This window comes from Protomyctophum bolini (genome assembly GCF_963924005.1).
Source record: "Protomyctophum bolini genome assembly, chromosome: 12".
Taxonomy (NCBI): domain Eukaryota; kingdom Metazoa; phylum Chordata; class Actinopteri; order Myctophiformes; family Myctophidae; genus Protomyctophum; species Protomyctophum bolini.
Genome location: NC_137873.1, coordinates 15,863,973 through 15,884,054, shown reverse-complemented (window position 1 = coordinate 15,884,054; position 20,082 = coordinate 15,863,973). Strand labels below are relative to the sequence as shown.

Sequence of the window (20,082 nt, the reverse complement as noted above, 5' to 3'; positions counted from 1 at the left end):
TCTAATGAACAGAAAAACAAACTTTACAGGTTGGGATACCAATTATATCCAATCAGGAGAGAGAACTCATAGGCTAAAGGACGCCGGATAAAACAAGTGAAATTAGAAACTGATGAAACAAAACAAAATGAGCAGACAAAAAGTGGAAGTGGAAACACTATCAAATTTAAGCTGATGAAATGGTTCTCTTGTTGGGATGAAATTGGTGTCCCACGCTGAAAATGTATTTTCTGTTTACCAGAGAGCTGGAGAGACCCCTGCCACTGAACAAACGATTTACTATCACAACATACAGCTATTTCAAACTTGTATTAACATAATATCACTTACAGCACCTTTAAATGAGATGTCTTCTCCCTTTTCCCCCGCCGAGGTTAGTAGTAGATGTTTGAAGGGGATTGTATCCTCAACCCAACAGCTTCTTCAAGAACTTCACAACATCTGCTGTCGCCTCCACTAGTATATTGAGACTCAACAAACAAACAACAGCACAGCTCTACCTCTCAAACTACTATGCTCTCGACGACACTTCTTCTATATGTCGTAGCTTTGACGCAGCCAGTGCCGCGCCAACGGGACACAGCCGTCCGTGTGTCTTTCTGTCTGTCTGTCTGTATATCTGTCTACACCTGGATTAGCCCCACCTGTTTGTGACAGAGAGGGAGAGAGAGCAGAGGCTCGGGTTACCGCCGGTGCCTCTCACTCTGCAAGGCAAATGAAGAGGATAAGATGATCCCTGGCGAAACCAAAGAGAAGAGGCCGCTACGGAAAAAAAGAATGCCGCGAGCGTCCACGCCACAACACAGGAGGCATGGTTTCATGTACGTCGTTGGCCTTTTCTTCTTCTCGTGGTTTAAATAGGGAGGTGGGTGGAGCGGCTCGCTTTCTAAACACACCTGAGTCATTCTACAAGTAAACAACCCCGGATTGAAAACAGCCACGGGCATGGTTTCACTGGGATACCTGTGTGTGTGTGTGTGTGTGTGTGTGTGTGTGTGTGTGTGTGTGTGTGTGTGTGTATTACTATTCTTCTGAGAGTACAGTAGGATTTGAGAAATAAGACATTGTGAGGACCATTTTCCTGGTCCCCACAAGAGGGTTATGTATGGTAATAATATTACATATTACCATGTATACTAGGGCTTATTTAGGGCTTAGGGATAACATTTGCCCGAATAGTGGAATTCATAAAAGTGCCATCCTAAAATGAATTTGTCCTCACAAATACAGTAATACCAACATTACATGTTACATTACAACATTACTATGTTATATAGGCTATAGTATAGCCTACCGGTATATACATCTGTCTTGAGAGATACAGGTAGGTATAGCCGCTATACCTACCTGTATCTCTCAAGACAGATGTCAGCACCAGCAACTAAATGTGGTGTTGTCGTTAGTAGGAATAAACACAGAAGCACATTACAGGAAGTGGACTAAAACGGGGAGGAGCCTAACATAGTTCTGGTTTCTACACAATAAAGGTGGTGCTTGACCCCAGAGGTAAAAAACAAGGGGGAGAAAATAGCCTATATTTTGTTTTGCCCCCATTTCTTTACCAAATGGGTTCCTAGATTGCCTTGCCAACATACAAATACAAACTGTGTGTGTGTGTGTGTGTGTGTGTGTGTGTGTGTGTGTGTGTGTGCGTGCGTGCGTGCGTGCGTGCGTGTGTGTGTGTGTGTGTGTGTGTGTGTGTGTGTGTGTGTGTGTGTGTGTGTGTGTGTGTGTGTGTGTGTGTGTGTGTGTGTGTGTGTGTGTGTGTGTGTGTGTGTGCATGTTAGTAAGTGGTTAGCATTGGTACATGTTTAATTACTGGCTAGACTCACTAGTAAGCCTCTATAGACTATAGTCCTCATCCAGAGGACTCAACAGCACTCTCACCGCAATTAGATTAATTAAAAACACTTGTGGAGAACAGTTGCCACTTGGCATCCATCAGACCCCTGTCACCAAACCAAACGCTGCCACTTAAAGGAGCACTTCACCCATGTATCCAAACCGCATCTTGACATAATTAAAACTGTCCGCATCCCTCCGGAGACAGCAGACATAAATGAAGCCATCTTATGATGAGCATTAGGACCAATTATATTAAGACAAGGTTGAAATTGGGTGACATGCTCTTTTAACCATGCACATAAAACTGTGATTTTACAAAGCTGCTGCTGTGTTTGTGCTGAAGCATTTCTGGCACCATCTTTGGTTGCAATTCTGTTTATAATCATACAGCTTGTTCATGCTGGACTACAAGCTTAGTTTGTACCAGCTCACAACGCGTCGTGCCGTGATCGGCTTTTTTTTTGGTGAATAGGTTTGGTGTAGTGAGGCCTAAAGAGCAGACCACGTACAGAGCCAAAAGGTCAAATTGACGATAATTTAATAGACAACATAATGTGTAAACAAAAAACAAAAAAACACTAATTTAAACACTGATGATAGTGCCGTCTAAAATAAATCTATGAACGTTTAATCTGCAATATAAATGTATACAATAAACTAGTGGGGTCCCTGCTTCATCTCTCAAGGGGTCCTTGGCCTTAAAAAACATTGGAGGCCCCTGATCCAGATCACTGGTTCTCAACATGAGGTTCACACGCAACTAAGAATAAATCAGGTATAACTCCATCCCAAACTCCTAAACATAACCTTTAAAAGGGTCTAAACCATAGTATAGTAGACTGCTGCTGCTCTATTATTATCACAACATGAAGTTATAGCATGATATCGACCTAAATGTGATATATATGAACAAGGACAGGATGATTAACAAGCGCTGTCCGTCCGTTGTGCATTTGTCCCCCGTCCCCCCTTTAACGTATGTTTCTCTGTCACAACCTTGCGGCCATGGTTAAACAATGGGTTGTTGCTTGCTGTCGCCAATGTCCACATGCGTAGTGTCGCAGCGTTGTGTAGTGTAGTCCCGTGTTGTGGTGTTTATGGCATGTCTCTGAGACCCCGATGAAGACCAGAGGCAGGCGAGGCAGGGCGTGTATTTGTCTATAGACGGACGTAGATTAGAATCATGCGGTGTAAGGCTGTCCCCGAACATTCGGGGGTTCGAACCTTTGCTCATTAGGGTTGACACTCGAATCTTAATTAATGGGCTTGAACCATTCGTTTTTTTTATTTTATTTAACCCATTTAGGCCTAAGGCCGATTCTAGTTTTTTTTACATTTTGTAATACTCTACATACTGTACAGAACCCAAATATGGGTTCCCGGCCTGAGGGGGTTAATTCATGCCGAAGTTTGAGTCCTAAAAACAGGGCTAGGGTACAGCCTTAATGCAGTGTGCATGCAGTTGCTTGCTGTCCCATTGGCCAGAGGAGGCAGACGAGGCAGCCAATCAGGACTAGGCCATCGGTATGACTAGGTAGTCTACATTTCATGATCTGTGCTTAACCAGCAGCTAAAGCAGCTGGTAATAATTTCACTGTTGCACAAACATTGAATGTCTAATGCGGTTTTAACTCAAAAGGAAATGAGTGCCAACTGCCTTTCAAATGGTGCCGTGTCATTATTCCAACAACGCTTTGGTCCGACTCACCCCATTACTAGCCCTGTCCTTAACCCTAACCACATGGTCGGAGTATAGGGATGTCGCAGTTATAGGCAGAAAATGATTGATGCCATTAAATGATCCCTATGAAATCCTCAGGACTGAAATCAGTCCCCAGGACTGAGAACTCAGTTGTCTCCATTTCTGCAAGCAAGCCACACCCAAAACCAACATAATGCCTTCTGCGATAACCATTAGCTTCAACACCTAAATATTTACTATACAGTATATGACAGCCAGATAATCACATTTATAACAACCATTTTTAACGGCCACAAGATGAAAATAAATAAGTGTGTGTGTGTGTGTGTGTGTGTGTGTGTGTGTGTGTGTGTGTGTGTGTGTGCGTGTGTGTGCAGTATTGTATATGTATTAAGAAAATTACAAGAATAGTTAAAAAATATTACAAGAAAAATGGACCATTGGCCCGGCACCGTAATGATGGATGGTATTCACTGCCACCCCAGGAAGCGGCAGAGGTTTGAATGTGTTGATTAACCTAGAAAGATCTGACCCTTCCTCATAAAAAAACCTTTACAAAATAAAAAATAAAAAATACAACAGATGAATAACCGCGTAAAAACGAAATAGTAACAAATAAATGCAAATTGATAAATAAACTAAACGGTATTCGGTATCTGCCAACAGGTTAGGTATCGGAATTCGAATCAGGAATGAAAAATGTGTATCTTCGGAACATCTTTAGTACTAATGCTTCTTTTTCTTTGGTTTGGGTGACTGTTGCACATTACTGCTATCGTTCCGGGTTGTTGTCCGTTTTATTTTTGTATTCCGTTTTCCTGTGTATTTGTCACAACCAAAGAAGTTCTTCAGCATCTGATAGGCGTCCTCAGAACCACCAGGCCTCAGGATGCAGTTTCTATAGGCCAAACCCACCTTAGGGTTCATGATGCCTTCCTGTTTGAAACGGGTGTAGAACATGTCCACGGAGAACACCGAACTCCACAGGTAGCCATAGTACTGGGCATCGTAGCCACCTGCCAAGTGGGCAAAGGTAGCTGGCATGTTGGTTCCTTTAGAAGCAGGGACTCCCATAATCTCCTTGCTGAGCCTGTCATATTCCTCGGCCGGGTCCAAACCAATCTGGGTGTGAAGAGCATGGTCCATTTTAGCTAGGACTATTAAATTCAGTTTCAACAGGCTTGTGTTGGCAAGGCGAGACTTGATGAGTTTGTCCAACATGTCGCCAGGAATTGGAGCACCTGTCTTGTAATGTTTTGACATTCTCTGCAGCGATTCCTTCTCCCAAACCCAGTTCTCCATCATCTGGGACGGAGCCTCCACAAAGTCCCTCTCCACGCTGATTCCACTGAACACAGCGTAGTCGGTCTGAGCACAGAGATGGTGCATGACATGGCCAAACTCATGAAAGTACGTCGCCACCTCATCGTGCTGCAGGAGGGAGGGGGCGTTGACCGTGGGTTTGCTGAAGTTGGCTACCATGGCAGCAACAGACATCAGTCTGCTCCCATCAGACAGCAGACAGCCGGGCTGCAGGCCAAAGCAACCTGCGTGGCCGTACTTCCCCTCTCTGGGGAAGAGGTCGAGGTAGAACTGTCCAAATGTTTGTCCAGAGGAGCGGTCAGTGACGCTGTACAGTGTGACATCAGGATGCCACACGGGGGCGCTATCCACCAGGCTGAACGACAGACCCAGGAGGTCCTGGTAGATGTCCAGCAGACCCTGGGTCACAACCTCCATGGGGAAATACACTTTCAACTCATTGTGATCCACTGCATACCTGGTCTCCTCCAACTGGTTCATAAAATACTGAATGTCCCATGCATACAGCTCTCCATTGAACGGCAGTCCCCTCTTCCGACACTCTTTTCCCTTCAGCTTTAGGAGGATTGTTCTATCCTTGTCTCCAAATGGCTTCATCTTACGGGCCAACTCCTCCAGGAAGATGGAGACGTTCTCGCCAGACTTTGCCATGTTCATATCCAGGACAAAGTCAGCGTGATTGTTGAAGCCCAACAGAGCACTCATCTGAGCACGTAGCTCCACCAACTCCTTCAAGATGACAGAATTCTCAACTTTACAGCGTGAGTTAAAAGCTTCTTCCACTTTCTGCCGTGTTTCAGGGACAAAGCATTTCTTCATGATGGGGTAATAGTGGGGGTACTTCAGAGTGATCTTCAGCTTGGCTCCATCTGCCTCCAGGGAACTCAGGAAGTCCTCAGGAAGACCACCCAGTTCATCTCTGCTGAATGTCAAACTGGTGGTGTCTTCATTCAGGTGTTTGTTGAAGTCGATACATAGATTACTTAACTTAGTCTTAATGAGCTTTATCTTGTCATGCTTCTCTTTGGGGAGATGCAGTCCATTCCTTCTGCCCAGTTTCACCAGTCTCTCAACGTATCTCTTAGCCTCTGTAGTCAGACTGTCTGCATCCAACGTCTTCTCCAGAGCTACAATCCTCTGGTAGACGTCCTCTCTCATGCTCTTCTCCACATCAAATTGAGACAGCTTCTTGTATGCATCTGTGCTGGCAGTTCTCACCTCCTTATTGGGAGACACATACTGGGGGAAGAACAACATGTACCTCTGGACAGTGTACTCCACCTCCATGTCAGCCAGAGTCTTCATGGTGTTGCAGAAGGTCACACTGTCCAGGTCCAGGGAACCAACAGCATCGTACACCTGCTTGGTCTCGGCGATGAGCTCGTCACACATCTGCTGGATCTGTTCGGGGTTCATATCCCAGCTCAGGCGGTTCTCTGTGCAAACTCGAGTGGGGCTACCGAAAACCACATCTCCTGTGTCCTGCGTCATTCTGTTGAAAATCACTTACAACGTTGTTTGAGCTCTGTGGAGTTGGATGTCACAAAATGGAGGGTAGGGGTTCACCCTACCCCCCTAGGACAGAATTTGCAGGCTGTAAAGCTAGAATGGAGTCTAGGAACTCCATTTAGACAGTTGCTGTGTCTATGATATAAAGGGCTGTGATCCTGCCATGATGTATACATGACGTAATATAGACATCAATGTTATGGTGCTGCAGACCTCCATTGTCATCAATATGATTGATCAGTTGAGGGGGATGGAGGTGTAGGCATCGGCGTCCCTGATTGGCCAACGCAACCAATCGGATTCAAGGTAAAGCTTTGCATGAAGTTTGTGCCGCATTCCAAAATGTTTCTAATTGTCAAAAAACATGATTTAGACACAAAGTTTGCATTCATACAAGTAGCTCATGTGGTTCAAAAGTTCTAGATAAACCTTTTTAAGGTTGCGGACTGGTGGCCATATTGGATTTGGCCACTATGATGACCTGGAGGGTTGCTGGCTCGGGCACGGATTCAACAAACAGTATTCTGAACAGTCTGAGCACCTCAGTAAATCTGTAGCTCCAACGATTTAGAAGATAGTGCCATGTTTGAAGTAGTGGTCATTTCTAAAACTGCGTGGTCATCTTCGGGTATTTCACCCCGGATAGATAATTGTTTGCAGGGGTCATATATTAGCCAAAAACAGTTGAGATATCCTCTCCTAAATTAAGTGCATACATATTTTAGCCAGGTCCTCTGATACCAAAATATTTTCCTCACTGTAATACAAAATATAAAAAGTCAATTTCTCAAAACCCACGATACTTGGGATGTAACTGGGATGTACTAAAATGTAAAGACATACACATACACACACACACACACAGTGTAAACCTGCACTCCGGTAGCTGTTTTAATCTAGACAGCAGCTGCAATCTAGGAGATTAAAGCCCGCCCCGGACCTCCTGTGCCACACACATACACACGCACGCTATTTAATTCTCTGGCCTTTGACGAGCCGATCAAAGTCATAACGACCTCTCCTCACAATGCCGCGTCACCACGACAACCAGCGCTGACACACACACACACACACACACACACACACACACACACACACACACACACACACCTGGTACTAAACTCTTGCTAATACATTTCATTGGTTCAATAGTTACAGTATAAAACCCCAGGCACACACTTGCACTTAATAATAAAACTAGCAAAAATAGAAGATAAAACTGATTGATTGATTGATTGATTGATTACTTAATTTGTCAAAAAAGTAAACAGCATGAGGTACAGTAACACAACTAGGCTAAAAAAGGCTAAACAAAATCCCTGGGACTTTTTTCCGTTGAGGCCCTATGTGTTCAATTCATCAACAGAGCATAAACACATTAATACATAAACAAATAGCTGTATTTAAGGAGAAGAAAAAGGGAAATCGGACAGTGTATGTCGCCTCATTTCAAATGGATTTAATATCTACTTGTAGTTTTCTGACAGGTATACTTTTTCAAGCCAGAAAAAATGAAAAGATATAATGAAAAGCGTAAGGAAAAGTTGTTGAATTATGGAGATACAATGTGTTTGCATCAATGATACTGGTGACAAGGGGAACATGGACATGTATGATTTGTTTCATTAAAGTATCATTGTCTTAGTGACTTAGTTGACTGTACTGTAATGGACCCTAGACTTAGTTGACTGTACTGTAATGGACCCTAGACTTAGTTGACTGTACTGTAATGGACCCTAGACTTAGTTGACTGTATTGTAATGGACCCTAGACTTAGTTGACTGTATTGTAATGGACCCTAGGCTTAGTTGACTGTACTGTAATGGACCATAGACTTAGTTGACTGTACTGTAATGGACCCTAGACTTAGTTGACTGTACTGTAATGGACCCTAGACTTAGTTGACTGTACTGTAATGGACCCTAGACTTAGTTGACTGTATTGTAATGGACCCTAGGCTTAGTTGACTGTATTGTAATGGACCCTAGACTTAGTTGACTGTACTGTAATGGACCCTAGACTTAGTTGACTGTACTGTAATGGACCCTAGACTTAGTTGACTGTACTGTAATGGACCCTAGGCTTAGTTAAATGTACTGTAATGGACCTTAGACTTAGTTGACTGTATTGTAATGGACCCTAGACTTAGTTGACTGTACTGTAATGGACCCTAGACTTAGTTGACTGTACTGTAATGGACCCTAGGCTTAGTTGACTGTATTGTAATGGACCTTAGACTTAGTAGACTGTACTGTAATGGACCCTAGGCTTAGTTGACTGTATTGTAATGGACCCTAGACTTAGTTGACTGTATTGTAATGGACCTTAGACTTAGTAGACTGTACTGTAATGTAATGGACCCTAGGCTTAGTTGACTGTATTGTAATGGACCCTAGACTTAGTTGACTGTATTGGTAATGGACCCTAGGCTTAGTAGACTGTACTGTAATGGACCCTAGGCTTAGTTGACTGTACTGTAATGGACCCTAGACTTAGTTGACTGTATTGTAATGGACCCTAGACTTAGTTGACTGTATTGGAATGGACCCTAGACTTAGTTGACTGTACTGTAATGGACCCTAGACTTAGTTGACTGTACTGTAATGGACCCTAGACTTAGTAGACTGTACTGTAATGGACCCTAGACTTAGTTGACTGTACTGTAATGGACCCTAGACTTAGTTGACTGTACTGTAATGGACCCTAGGCTTAGTTGACTGTATTGTAATGGACCTTAGACTTAGTAGACTGTACTGTAATGGACCCTAGGCTTAGTTGACTGTATTGTAATGGACCCTAGACTTAGTTGACTGTATTGTAATGGACCTTAGACTTAGTAGACTGTACTGTAATGGACCCTAGACTTAGTTGACTGTACTGTAATGGACCCTAGACTTAGTTGACTGTATTGTAATGGACCCTAGACTTAGTAGACTGTACTGTAATGGACCCTAGACTTAGTTGACTGTACTGTAATGGACCCTAGACTTAGTTGACTGTACTGTAATGGACCCTAGGCTTAGTTGACTGTATTGTAATGGACCTTAGACTTAGTAGACTGTACTGTAATGGACCATAGACTTAGTTGACTGTACTGTAATGGACCCTAGACTTAGTTGACTGTACTGTAATGGACCCTAGACTTAGTTGACTGTACTGTAATGGACCCTAGACTTAGTTGACTGTATTGTAATGGACCCTAGGCTTAGTTGACTGTATTGTAATGGACCCTAGACTTAGTTGACTGTACTGTAATGGACCCTAGACTTAGTTGACTGTACTGTAATGGACCCTAGACTTAGTTGACTGTACTGTAATGGACCCTAGACTTAGTTGACTGTACTGTAATGGACCCTAGGCTTAGTTAAATGTACTGTAATGGACCTTAGACTTAGTTGACTGTATTGTAATGGACCCTAGACTTAGTTGACTGTATTGTAATGGACCTTAGACTTAGTAGACTGTACTGTAATGGACCCTAGACTTAGTTGACTGTACTGTAATGGACCCTAGACTTAGTTGACTGTATTGTAATGGACCCTAGACTTAGTTGACTGTATTGTAATGGACCCTAGACTTAGTAGACTGTACTGTAATGGACCCTAGACTTAGTTGACTGTACTGTAATGGACCCTAGACTTAGTTGACTGTACTGTAATGGACCCTAGGCTTAGTTGACTGTATTGTAATGGACCTTAGACTTAGTAGACTGTACTGTAATGGACCCTAGGCTTAGTTGACTGTATTGTAATGGACCCTAGACTTAGTTGACTGTATTGTAATGGACCTTAGACTTAGTTGACTGTACTGTAATGGACCCTAGGCTTAGTTGACTGTACTGTAATGGACCCTAGGCTTAGTTGACTGTACTGTAATGGACCCTAGACTTAGTTGACTGTATTGGTAATGGACCCTAGGCTTAGTAGACTGTACTGTAATGGACCCTAGACTTAGTTGACTGTACTGTAATGTACCCTAGACTTAGTTGACTGTATTGGTAATGGACCCTAGACTTAGTTGACTGTATTGGAATGGACCCTAGGCTTAGTTGACTGTATTGTAATGGACCCTAGACTTAGTTGACTGTATTGGAATGGACCCTAGACTTAGTTGACTGTACTGTAATGGACCCTAGACTTAGTTGACTGTACTGTAATGGACCCTAGACTTAGTTGACTGTATTGTAATGGACCCTAGGCTTAGTTGACTGTACTGTAATGGACCCTAGGCTTAGTTGACTGTATTGTAATGGACCTTAGACTTAGTAGACTGTATTGTAATGGACCTTAGACTTAGTAGTCTGTATTGTAATGGACCTTAGACTTAGTAGACTGTACTGTAATGGACCCTAGGCTTAGTTGACTGTACTGTAATGGACCCTAGACTTAGTTGACTGTACTGTAATGGACCCTAGGCTTAGTTGACTGTACTGTAATGGACCCTAGACTTAGTTGACTGTACTGTAATGGACCCTAGGCTTAGTTGACTGTACTGTAATGGACCCTAGACTTAGTTGACTGTATTGTAATGGACCTTAGACTTAGTTGACTGTACTGTAATGGACCCTAGGCTTAGTTGACTGTACTGTAATGGACCCTAGACTTAGTTGACTGTACTGTAATGGACCCTAGACTTAGTTGACTGTACTGTAATGGACCCTAGGCTTAGTTGACTGTACTGTAATGGACCCTAGGCTTAGTTGACTGTATTGTAATGGACCTTAGACTTAGTTGACTGTATTGGTAATGGACCCTAGACTTAGTTGACTGTACTGTAATGGACCCTAGACTTAGTTGACTGTACTGTAATGGACCCTAGACTTAGTTGACTGTACTGTAATGGACCCTAGGCTTAGTTGACTGTACTGTAATGGACCCTAGACTTAGTTGACTGTACTGTAATGGACCCTAGACTTAGTTGACTGTACTGTAATGGACCCTAGACTTAGTTGACTGTACTGTAATGGACCCTAGACTTAGTTGACTGTACTGTAATGGACCCTAGGCTTAGTTGACTGTACTGTAATGGACCCTAGACTTAGTTGACTGTACTGTAATGGACCCTAGACTTAGTTGACTGTACTGTAATGGACCCTAGGCTTAGTTGACTGTACTGTAATGGACCCTAGACTTAGTTGACTGTACTGTAATGGACCTTAGACTTAGTTGACTGTACTGTAATGGACCCTAGGCTTAGTTGACTGTATTGTAATGGACCCTAGACTTAGTTGACTGTACTGTAATGGACCCTAGACTTAGTTGACTGTACTGTAATGGACCATAGACTTAGTTGACTGTACTGTAATGGACCCTAGACTTAGTTGACTGTATTGGTAATGGACCATAGACTTAGTTGACTGTACTGTAATGGACCCTAGACTTAGTTGACTGTACTGTAATGGACCCTAGACTTAGTTGACTGTATTGGTAATGGACCCTAGACTTAGTTGACTGTACTGTAATGGACCCTAGACTTAGTTGACTGTATTGGTAATGGACCCTAGACTTAGTTGACTGTACTGTAATGGACCCTAGACTTAGTTGACTGTACTGTAATGGACCCTAGACTTAGTTGACTGTATTTGTTTGGCGTACACTAAATGCTCCCCACACAGTGAGAATGATAGGGGGTTAACAATAACTTAGTTGGGGACGCTAGTGAGCGTAACATGGAGTAAACGCGTTTCTGTGTAGCTCTGTCAATTCCACACTAAACTAAGTTAAACAATAACTTAGTTGTTTACAAAAGGCTGGGAGTGCACTCCATAGCGCACGCACGCGTGTACACACACGCACACACACACACACACACACACACACACACACACACACACAGAGAGATGTCCTGAAGATACATTAGGGGACACATGGGAACATGTTGGTCCTGCGTGTGTGTGACAAATGACTTTGATTGCAGGGCAGATAACAGAGTTATAGGAGGCTGTGTGTGTGTGTGTGTGTGTGTGTGTGTGTGTGTGTGTGTGTGTGTGTGTGTGTGTGTGTGCGCAGGGCAGAGCACATGGAGTTAAATATTCATGTGGTTTTGGAGGACAAAGAGGAAATGTAAACCTCCGTTAAAATCACCTGGGTTCATGTTTCCGCACACACACACACACACACACACACACACACACACACACACAGAGGCTGTCAGAACGAATTTCATAATATGAAAGAAAATAAATACATATTAAAATGCTAAAATTGCCATTCGAAAGTATCTTTCATCATTTATTAATTCTATTTTCTATTTTAATTTTGTTTTATATTTTATCCGATCGCTATGTATTGAATAACGAATCTACCGCTGTTGAATCGGCCCAGCCGCTTCTTGCCTTCCAGCCATATAGAGCGTCGCAGTCCCACCCCCTTTCATGACGACGCCAGGAAATGAATTCCAATGCATTTTTCCCATAGACATTTCAAAACGTTTTTATTTAAAGACCTTTTAAGAAAAACAACAAAAAAAAGTGTTGTAACCTGTTGTTTCTTTCCTGCTTTCTAATTCTTTGTTTGGCCCAAAACATTGTGTTTATTGTCATGATTTGTCACGACAAGAGTTGGCTTTGAGGCCCTTAGGGCAGTAGCGTGAGGCAACTTGATTTACATGTACACCCCTGGACATCACATAACGCTAGTATGTCACAGGGACATAAAGTCAAATTAAATTACCTAAAAATAAACACTACTTGAAATGTACTGTTTTACATTCCACCACTACACAAGTACACGCAACAAGAGATTAAAGGGATATTTCACTTTCAAACAAACGTTTGTTCATGTCATCATCCAATCAGTTTAATGTGAACACCCCAGACAGTTTTTAAGTTGCTCGATTCAATATTTAGATATCTGATATTAATTCTAGCTGCCCCGCCCCCTTCCTATACAAACCCATCATAACGTCAAACTCCATTTTAACGATGATGAAACACCCGTCTTTTTTCTGGTGACTGATATTGTCCTTCTAATACGTGAGGGGGCAGTTAATTTTTTTTAATTTAATGTTTTCATTTATTTTGAATATATATTTTTGATTCTTTAGTCTCTTCCGTCCTCAATTATTAAAAAATAAATGAAAACAGTAAATTAAGGACCGTATCAGTCACCAGAAAAAAAGTGTTAAGTTTCAAGTTATGAAAATTAAAAAAAAAATGAAAATCAGATATCTAAATATTGAATCAAGCAACTTAAAAACTGTCTGGGGGTTCACATAAGACGGAGTAGATGATGAAATGACCAAAATATTTTTTGAAATATCCCTTTAAGTAAAGCCACGACTGCCTTTAGCCACTAGGGGTCTCTCTCTCTCTCTCTCTCTCTCTCTCTCCACATGCATGCTTGTGACAACAGAGTACAGACACATGAGTGACAGACAGTAATGACATTTCTGTGACATTCATGGAGCGATATGAAGCTCCTCCATGCAGTCAGAGAGGTGTTGCACTCATCATACCAGGATCAATGGTGCCACCGCGTTTCATCCAAACACACTCAAATGTTATCTACAGTAGTGACGTGTTCTTCATAAGAGTGAGTGAGAGAGAGCATTCTGCATGTGTGTGTGTGTGTGTGTGTGTGTGTGTGTGTGTGTGTGTGTGTGGATCTTACAAAACACTAGACACACACACACACACACACACCATCAGAGTGTTTGGGTATCGCCTTCACGCTCTACACTACGGCAATATGATGCTGCTCCCCTGAGCAGACATGTCACTGCAGGAACAAAATAAACTCCTCTGTCATGCAGTTGTTTTGTTTCCATTTTCTGAGAGGACAAGGACTGTATACTTCATTGATCGGAGTCCCCCAGGGATCTGTACAAGGTTGTCTATTTGTTTTTCCTTCGCCAATAACGTTTCTTCAGTCCACTCCAATGGCATGCACTATTTTGTATAACATTGTGTTGAATATTGACCCTGTGTTTAGTTGATCGGATTCCCAAGGGCACTAAATAAATTTGCCAGAAAACAGCTGATTGACGCAGCTGATTGACGCGTTGGATTGGCTATTTTTCGTGTAAGCGATCACAGAACAACTTAACAGCCGAAAAGTGACCCCTTGTGATCTTGTAGATCCGCTGCAGAGTCAGACTAGGGAGGCAAGGGATCGTAAAACATATCATGTGCTTAATGCACCAACACTGCCAAGGTTTGCAGGTCCACTTCCCTGTGAGCAAGGCACTAGTAGCAACGCTAGAGTTACTCAGGGTCACATCTCACCAGAGCCCCCGAGAGGCTTGGGGAAATGCGGGTGTGTCCACGCGCCTGTATTTCAAACGCGATTTGCATAACGTAATTCAAAAACAATGCCATTCCACTAAACCACCCAATCATATATTTCACATGGAGCCCATTCATTAAGGGAGGAGAAGCCATAAAGTCTGATGAATGGTCATGGCTTGTAATGGTGTTTTAACGTTTATGGCAGTGAGGTCATTTCTACCTCTGATGAAGGTATTAAAAGCGTCAGGCCGGCTGTGATTTGCGTTGTCTCACAGACACATTGACAAAGCGATGGCTTAGTTCTGCCGACCACAGGGAAACACCATCTACGTTTAATTCTGTACCGCACCCGAGGAACCCTTTATGCTTTATACTGAGCCCTGCAGTTTCTTTTTTTTCTTTCTTTTTTTACATGAATGAACACTATTTCACGAAGAAAAACGTTACTTGCCAAGTCTAGTACAAACAGCAGAGAGTGGCTGGACTTCTTTGGCAAATAGGCAAATAGAAACAGACAGTATCAGGTTCCGTGGACTTTTTAAGTTAAGTAAAACTACTTTAATTTGCCATAAGCAGACTCCAATCAAGTTATTGAAACATCTGAGTTATATGTCTATATAAATCCCGTTCCAGATATCCACTACAATGGGTTCTAAATGATTAAGTGTCCTATACTATACTGTATATAAGTTTGAAACTCAAATTGGTTACGTCATCCAGATATGTCGGTGCTGTCCCTCTGCCAATCATGGATTGGCCACGAGGCGTGCAGTGACGCACAATGAATTAGGCTTATAATAAAACAGCGATATAGCTGCAGATGATACAAATAGTAGAGAGGAGCGCATATTGGATTGGTCTTTCATTTAACAATTATGAAACAGCGCCTCTCAATTACCTCAATCGCTCAATCAAATAAAAATATATATAATTCAAACTTCTGTCAATTGTAAACGAACGGTAACATGAATGAACTCTTCAAGCCTGACACATGTCAGAAATCAAATCAATAGTGCCTGACACAGGCATGCATTACCTCTCCATCAAATAAAGGAATATAATCCAAAGCTGCACAGCACAAGACAAACAGAATTTTGCTTCTCTCGTGTAAGTAACATTTATAAGTCAGAGGCTTCGTGGAAAAAACACCACCCGACCATAACATGAACTCTTATTAAGCGCAACCAATCAAGCCTGACACATGTAGGCATACCAGGCTCTAGGATCTATGGAACAAAACTAAAAATAGGCTAAATAAGGCATATATATATAAGTTTTGGCAATTAAAACGGCACACGCTGTCAAGTGTAAACGAACGGCATTTTACATCTCTTGCCATACAATGAACTGAAATAAAGCGTAATTTAATCGAGGCTTTATGACAGCGCAGCAGCCAGCAGAGCTTGCTGCGAGGCAAAGCGGACGCTTTTTGAGCAATAGACTATAACTTCAATCAGAGCTTCCTGGGAGAAATGAGAGGCCCTGGGCTTTAATAAATTTAAAATAATTAATTAATATCCAAAACTATACAAAAATTATCACATTTCTATCTATAAGGACAAACCTTATTAGAAGAATATGAATAGTATATGAAAGCCCTTTGAAATGTGTATAGGCCTATAAGGTTACTATTGTCATTGCAGGTGCTGCCAAGTAATTAGGCTATATACCTCATGCCAGTCAGTTGCGCAAATATAGGTCAGATCAATTAGCAGAGCAGAGCAGCTTCTCTGCAGCACAATGACCGCAGCTCTTACTGTTACTTACTTTAATAATATGACATAGTGTTGGATCTCCAGACAAACAAACCTTGGATTATAATTATTGGATTATACATATTCTTTCTTCAATTATATATTATATTATATATATATATATTTTATTATAACATTGTAAAGTATTGAAATCCAATTCAAGTGAAATGTGTGCCTGCCTCTCTTTTTATGGGCCTGGGCACCCCAAAATGAAAACAAAATAGCCAAAAAAAAATCATCACAGGACGCGCGGCTGTGCCGCGCACCCCAAGGATGGCCCTCAAATTTGCTCCAGCCCGGGGGCCCTCAGCAAGGTAAATCCAGCTCTGCGGATGGGGTTGTAGTTGCATGCGGCAGGGAGTCGGGGATGGATAGAATCCTCTTCGCTACAGGTGCCGTGAGAACGTGGCACATTATTTTTCCACCATGGTCGTGGACTTCTTTGCATATTTTAAAACGTGCCGTGCTTATCGAACGAACGTCGATATATTTTTTTTTTTTTGGGTCAGCCCTAGTAACTATGTATGTTTATGTAAAAACTGTGGTTCCTGATTGGCCGAGGGGGGCCACCAAAAATACACAATCCCTGATTGGCCGAGGTAGTCACCGATATACGCAGCCGAAAACAGTACAATAACTTGTGAGGGCCCACTTGCCAATCCCACGCGGCCCACCAGTGGTCCCCGGTCGCACAGGTTTGAGAATCACCAACTTTGTGGGTTGGCCAAGCTTCCCTTGGCATATGTGCTGCGGGGCCAATTATAAGTGGCGACGCGTTGCTATAGAGACCCTCATTCTCTTTGTGGAATGTGAGACTTCAAGAATCAAGTCAAGCTCAAGAACCTGATGTTGGATAGGAAATTGTGGAGGGCAGTGATCCAGGAATCCCGAGTTGGTGTTGGCTAGACCTCACTCTTGCAGCAACTAACATACTTATCGAACTGTGGTCTTGTTTAGATGTTGCACTGGACAGTGCACCTGGATGGAGGACCAATCGGGGCCTTCCACACCGCAGTGGCGGCTGGACACAAGGTGTATTCCTTCAGGGGACAACGTGCACTGGGGACGTACACCAACGACTGGGACCCGATGGATGTGCACGTCTTCAACACTGTGTCTTTGCACTGGACCAAGTTGCCCCCGGTGACGACCGGAAGAGAACGTCCCTTTGAAGTTCCGACCATGCCCATGGGCTACACAGCTGTGCTGATAGATGATACGGCCTACATCTGTGGAGGGATTACCGAGACAGGGGGGCACTGCGACATGCTTTACGCATTTGACGTCGACACCCACGCATGGTCCAAGCCAAAGGTTTTCGGGTGCGTCCCAGGGGTGAGGTTGTACCACTCTGCCTGTGTCTCAGGGAAGGTCATGTATGTCTTTGGAGGATTCAACTGGACGACTAGATACATTGAGAATGACCTGTACAAGTTGGACACCCCCACGATGGTCTGGTCCTTAATCAACCCCAGAGGCACTGCACCGCCTGTTTCAGAATGTCACTCTGCCACCATCATCGGGGCAAGGATGTTTGTATTTGGGGGCCTAGGAACTGAGGACCACTTCAATGAGATCAGAGTGTTTGACACAGAGACCAACTGCTGGTTGAGCACGCCTTCTCCACATGTTCTTCCAGAAGCACGCGAGGGTCATTCAGCCTTTTCCTACAATGGAGAGCTGTACATAATCGGTGGTGACAATTTGGACCAGAACTTCAATGATGTTTGGAAATTAAATCCAAAGACTTTCTCCTGGAAGAAGGTTGAGCCCAAGGGAAAAGGCCCAGGTTGCATGTCTAGGATGTGCTGTTGCATGGTTGGAGATCTTATAATCCACTTTGGAGGATACAGAACACCTGTTGACGGTCCTGAAGATGGAGATGAAGATGAAGGCATGATGTCAGACCTGTGCATCTTAGACTTAAGTCCTAGCCTGAAGATGTTGTGCAAGCTAGCAGTTATTCAGTACAATCTGGAGCAGTCTGGACTTCCAGGGGACATGAGGTGGGAATTGGCGGTCATGTCTACGGCCAAACCGGTAGATTGGTATTCCTTAATTCGGATAGTATTTTATATTTTATGTATATATTATATATTGCAGCATTAACGTATGCGTCAATGTCATTTGATATTGTCCAGCGCTTATTTGACAAATTGACTATACCCTTTGTCGTGAATGTGCTAGTACATGCTACAGTGCACCGAAGTCATCTGAGCCAAGTATGTTCAATATTCTGATTTGTTATTATTTTTTACTTTATTTTATTTTCACCATTGATTTTTTTCTTTATTTTTGAGGGGCGCTAGCCCCTCCTACATACAGCTTTTGTCCCCACATAATGTCCACAACACAAAGATTAAATGCCATTGACATTTGACAATGAAGGAAAAATTAACGTCATATTAACCCCACACGTCTCATATTTGCCATCGACGATGGAAGGAGAAATTAGGCCAAATGTCCGCCAAATACGACGTAAAATGTCAGCAACAGAAACATTAAATGCCATTGACAATGAAGGGAAAATGTACGTCATCTTGTCCCCACACATCTCATATTTGCCATCGACAATGAAAGGAGAAATTAAATGTCCGCAACATATGACGTAAATTTGTGGCAACAGGCATTCTTATTTGCCAGTATGAGATGATGCATGATGATGTACGATGATAAGAGCCACATTGTTAGCATTTGTGGTTTATTAAAACACAAGTGACCAACATATAGTAGGTCATATCTGCATAGCAACTAGCATCAATAAATAAAAAAGGTGACAAGAATAGGGTGGCAAGGAGAGTGAAGTGATATGGGACGAGGTAGAATCTTAAAGACCTCATGAAATGGCTTTATTGCTAACTTTTCTGCTAAAGCTTCCAGTCCCCTTGAGCAATGGGATAGTGTGAGTCTCACGGCATCACAGCTGCTGTCTCGTCGTGCAGGGCAGACAGAGAGCACTGCTCACTGAGACACATTTGTGACACAGGCCAGCACTTTGGTCCTCAACTCGATTTTTACAGATTATAGATTATTACAGATTATTAAAGTACAGAATGTAAGCTTTCATATGATGTATCATTCAATGAAATTGGACAATAATTGAAGGAGATATGACCATCTAAAACTTGTTGAAACACATAACAGATACAGATGCAAAGTGGAGAAATTTCCCTTCAAAGATTCTTCAGATTTTAGCACCTCTGGAATGGGTGTGACAATAGATGCTTGTCCACACCCCTAATGTCTTGCATAATCACTCCCCCACCCACTAACCACTCCCCCACTAGGTTACCTGTCAATGACAGTTGAGTGGACACACTGTTTTACTTGAGTTACAGTAAAGAAATGTAGGACTAAGTTGTTTAGTGTATGTTTTGTAATAATACAATCTAAAAAGTAACTAGTAGGCTAACTGAGTTTTCAATGGATATAGGCTATGTAGTTTTAGACCAATGCTTTTACATTGTGTTGTAAATAGCTGCAGTAGGCTACACCATTTTATATACTTTAAGCAATCAAAGTCAGACAATTGACCCAGTATTTTAGATAAATAAAACCGACGCATCAGGCTATGATGCGTTGTAGGGCTGTCAGTTCACCTCTATAATCCAATTCGAATTTCATTGCTTAATTATTTGTAATTTTCGAATATATTCGAATATTTACATTGTATTTTAGCTCATATTTAGCCTATAATAATACACAGAATAACAAGGTTTTGA

At 42.4% G+C, this 20,082-nt stretch overlaps 2 protein-coding genes across 4 annotated transcripts in view; both read right to left on the bottom strand.

Annotated features, from left to right (window-relative positions):
• The window catches only part of efr3a (EFR3 homolog A), a 103,739-nt gene that overhangs the window by 61,079 nt on the left and 22,578 nt on the right, over positions 1–20,082 (bottom strand). Inside the window, exon 1 of one of the 3 annotated variants that reach the window (XM_080779219.1) lies at positions 336–556. The exons of the other annotated variants lie outside the window; for them this stretch is intronic. The gene's annotated coding sequence lies outside the window, so the exon portion shown is untranslated. Of the gene's footprint in view, positions 1–335; positions 557–20,082 lie in introns of those variants that run through there. 3 annotated transcript variants of the gene reach the window in all.
• On the bottom strand, positions 4,274–6,361 carry LOC308325334 (thimet oligopeptidase-like; the record flags this gene model as incomplete). The annotated part of the gene is made up of 1 exon (XM_080777822.1): positions 4,274–6,361. One exon carries the CDS (start codon positions 6,359–6,361, stop codon positions 4,274–4,276), a length of 2,088 nt encoding a protein of 695 aa, XP_080633948.1.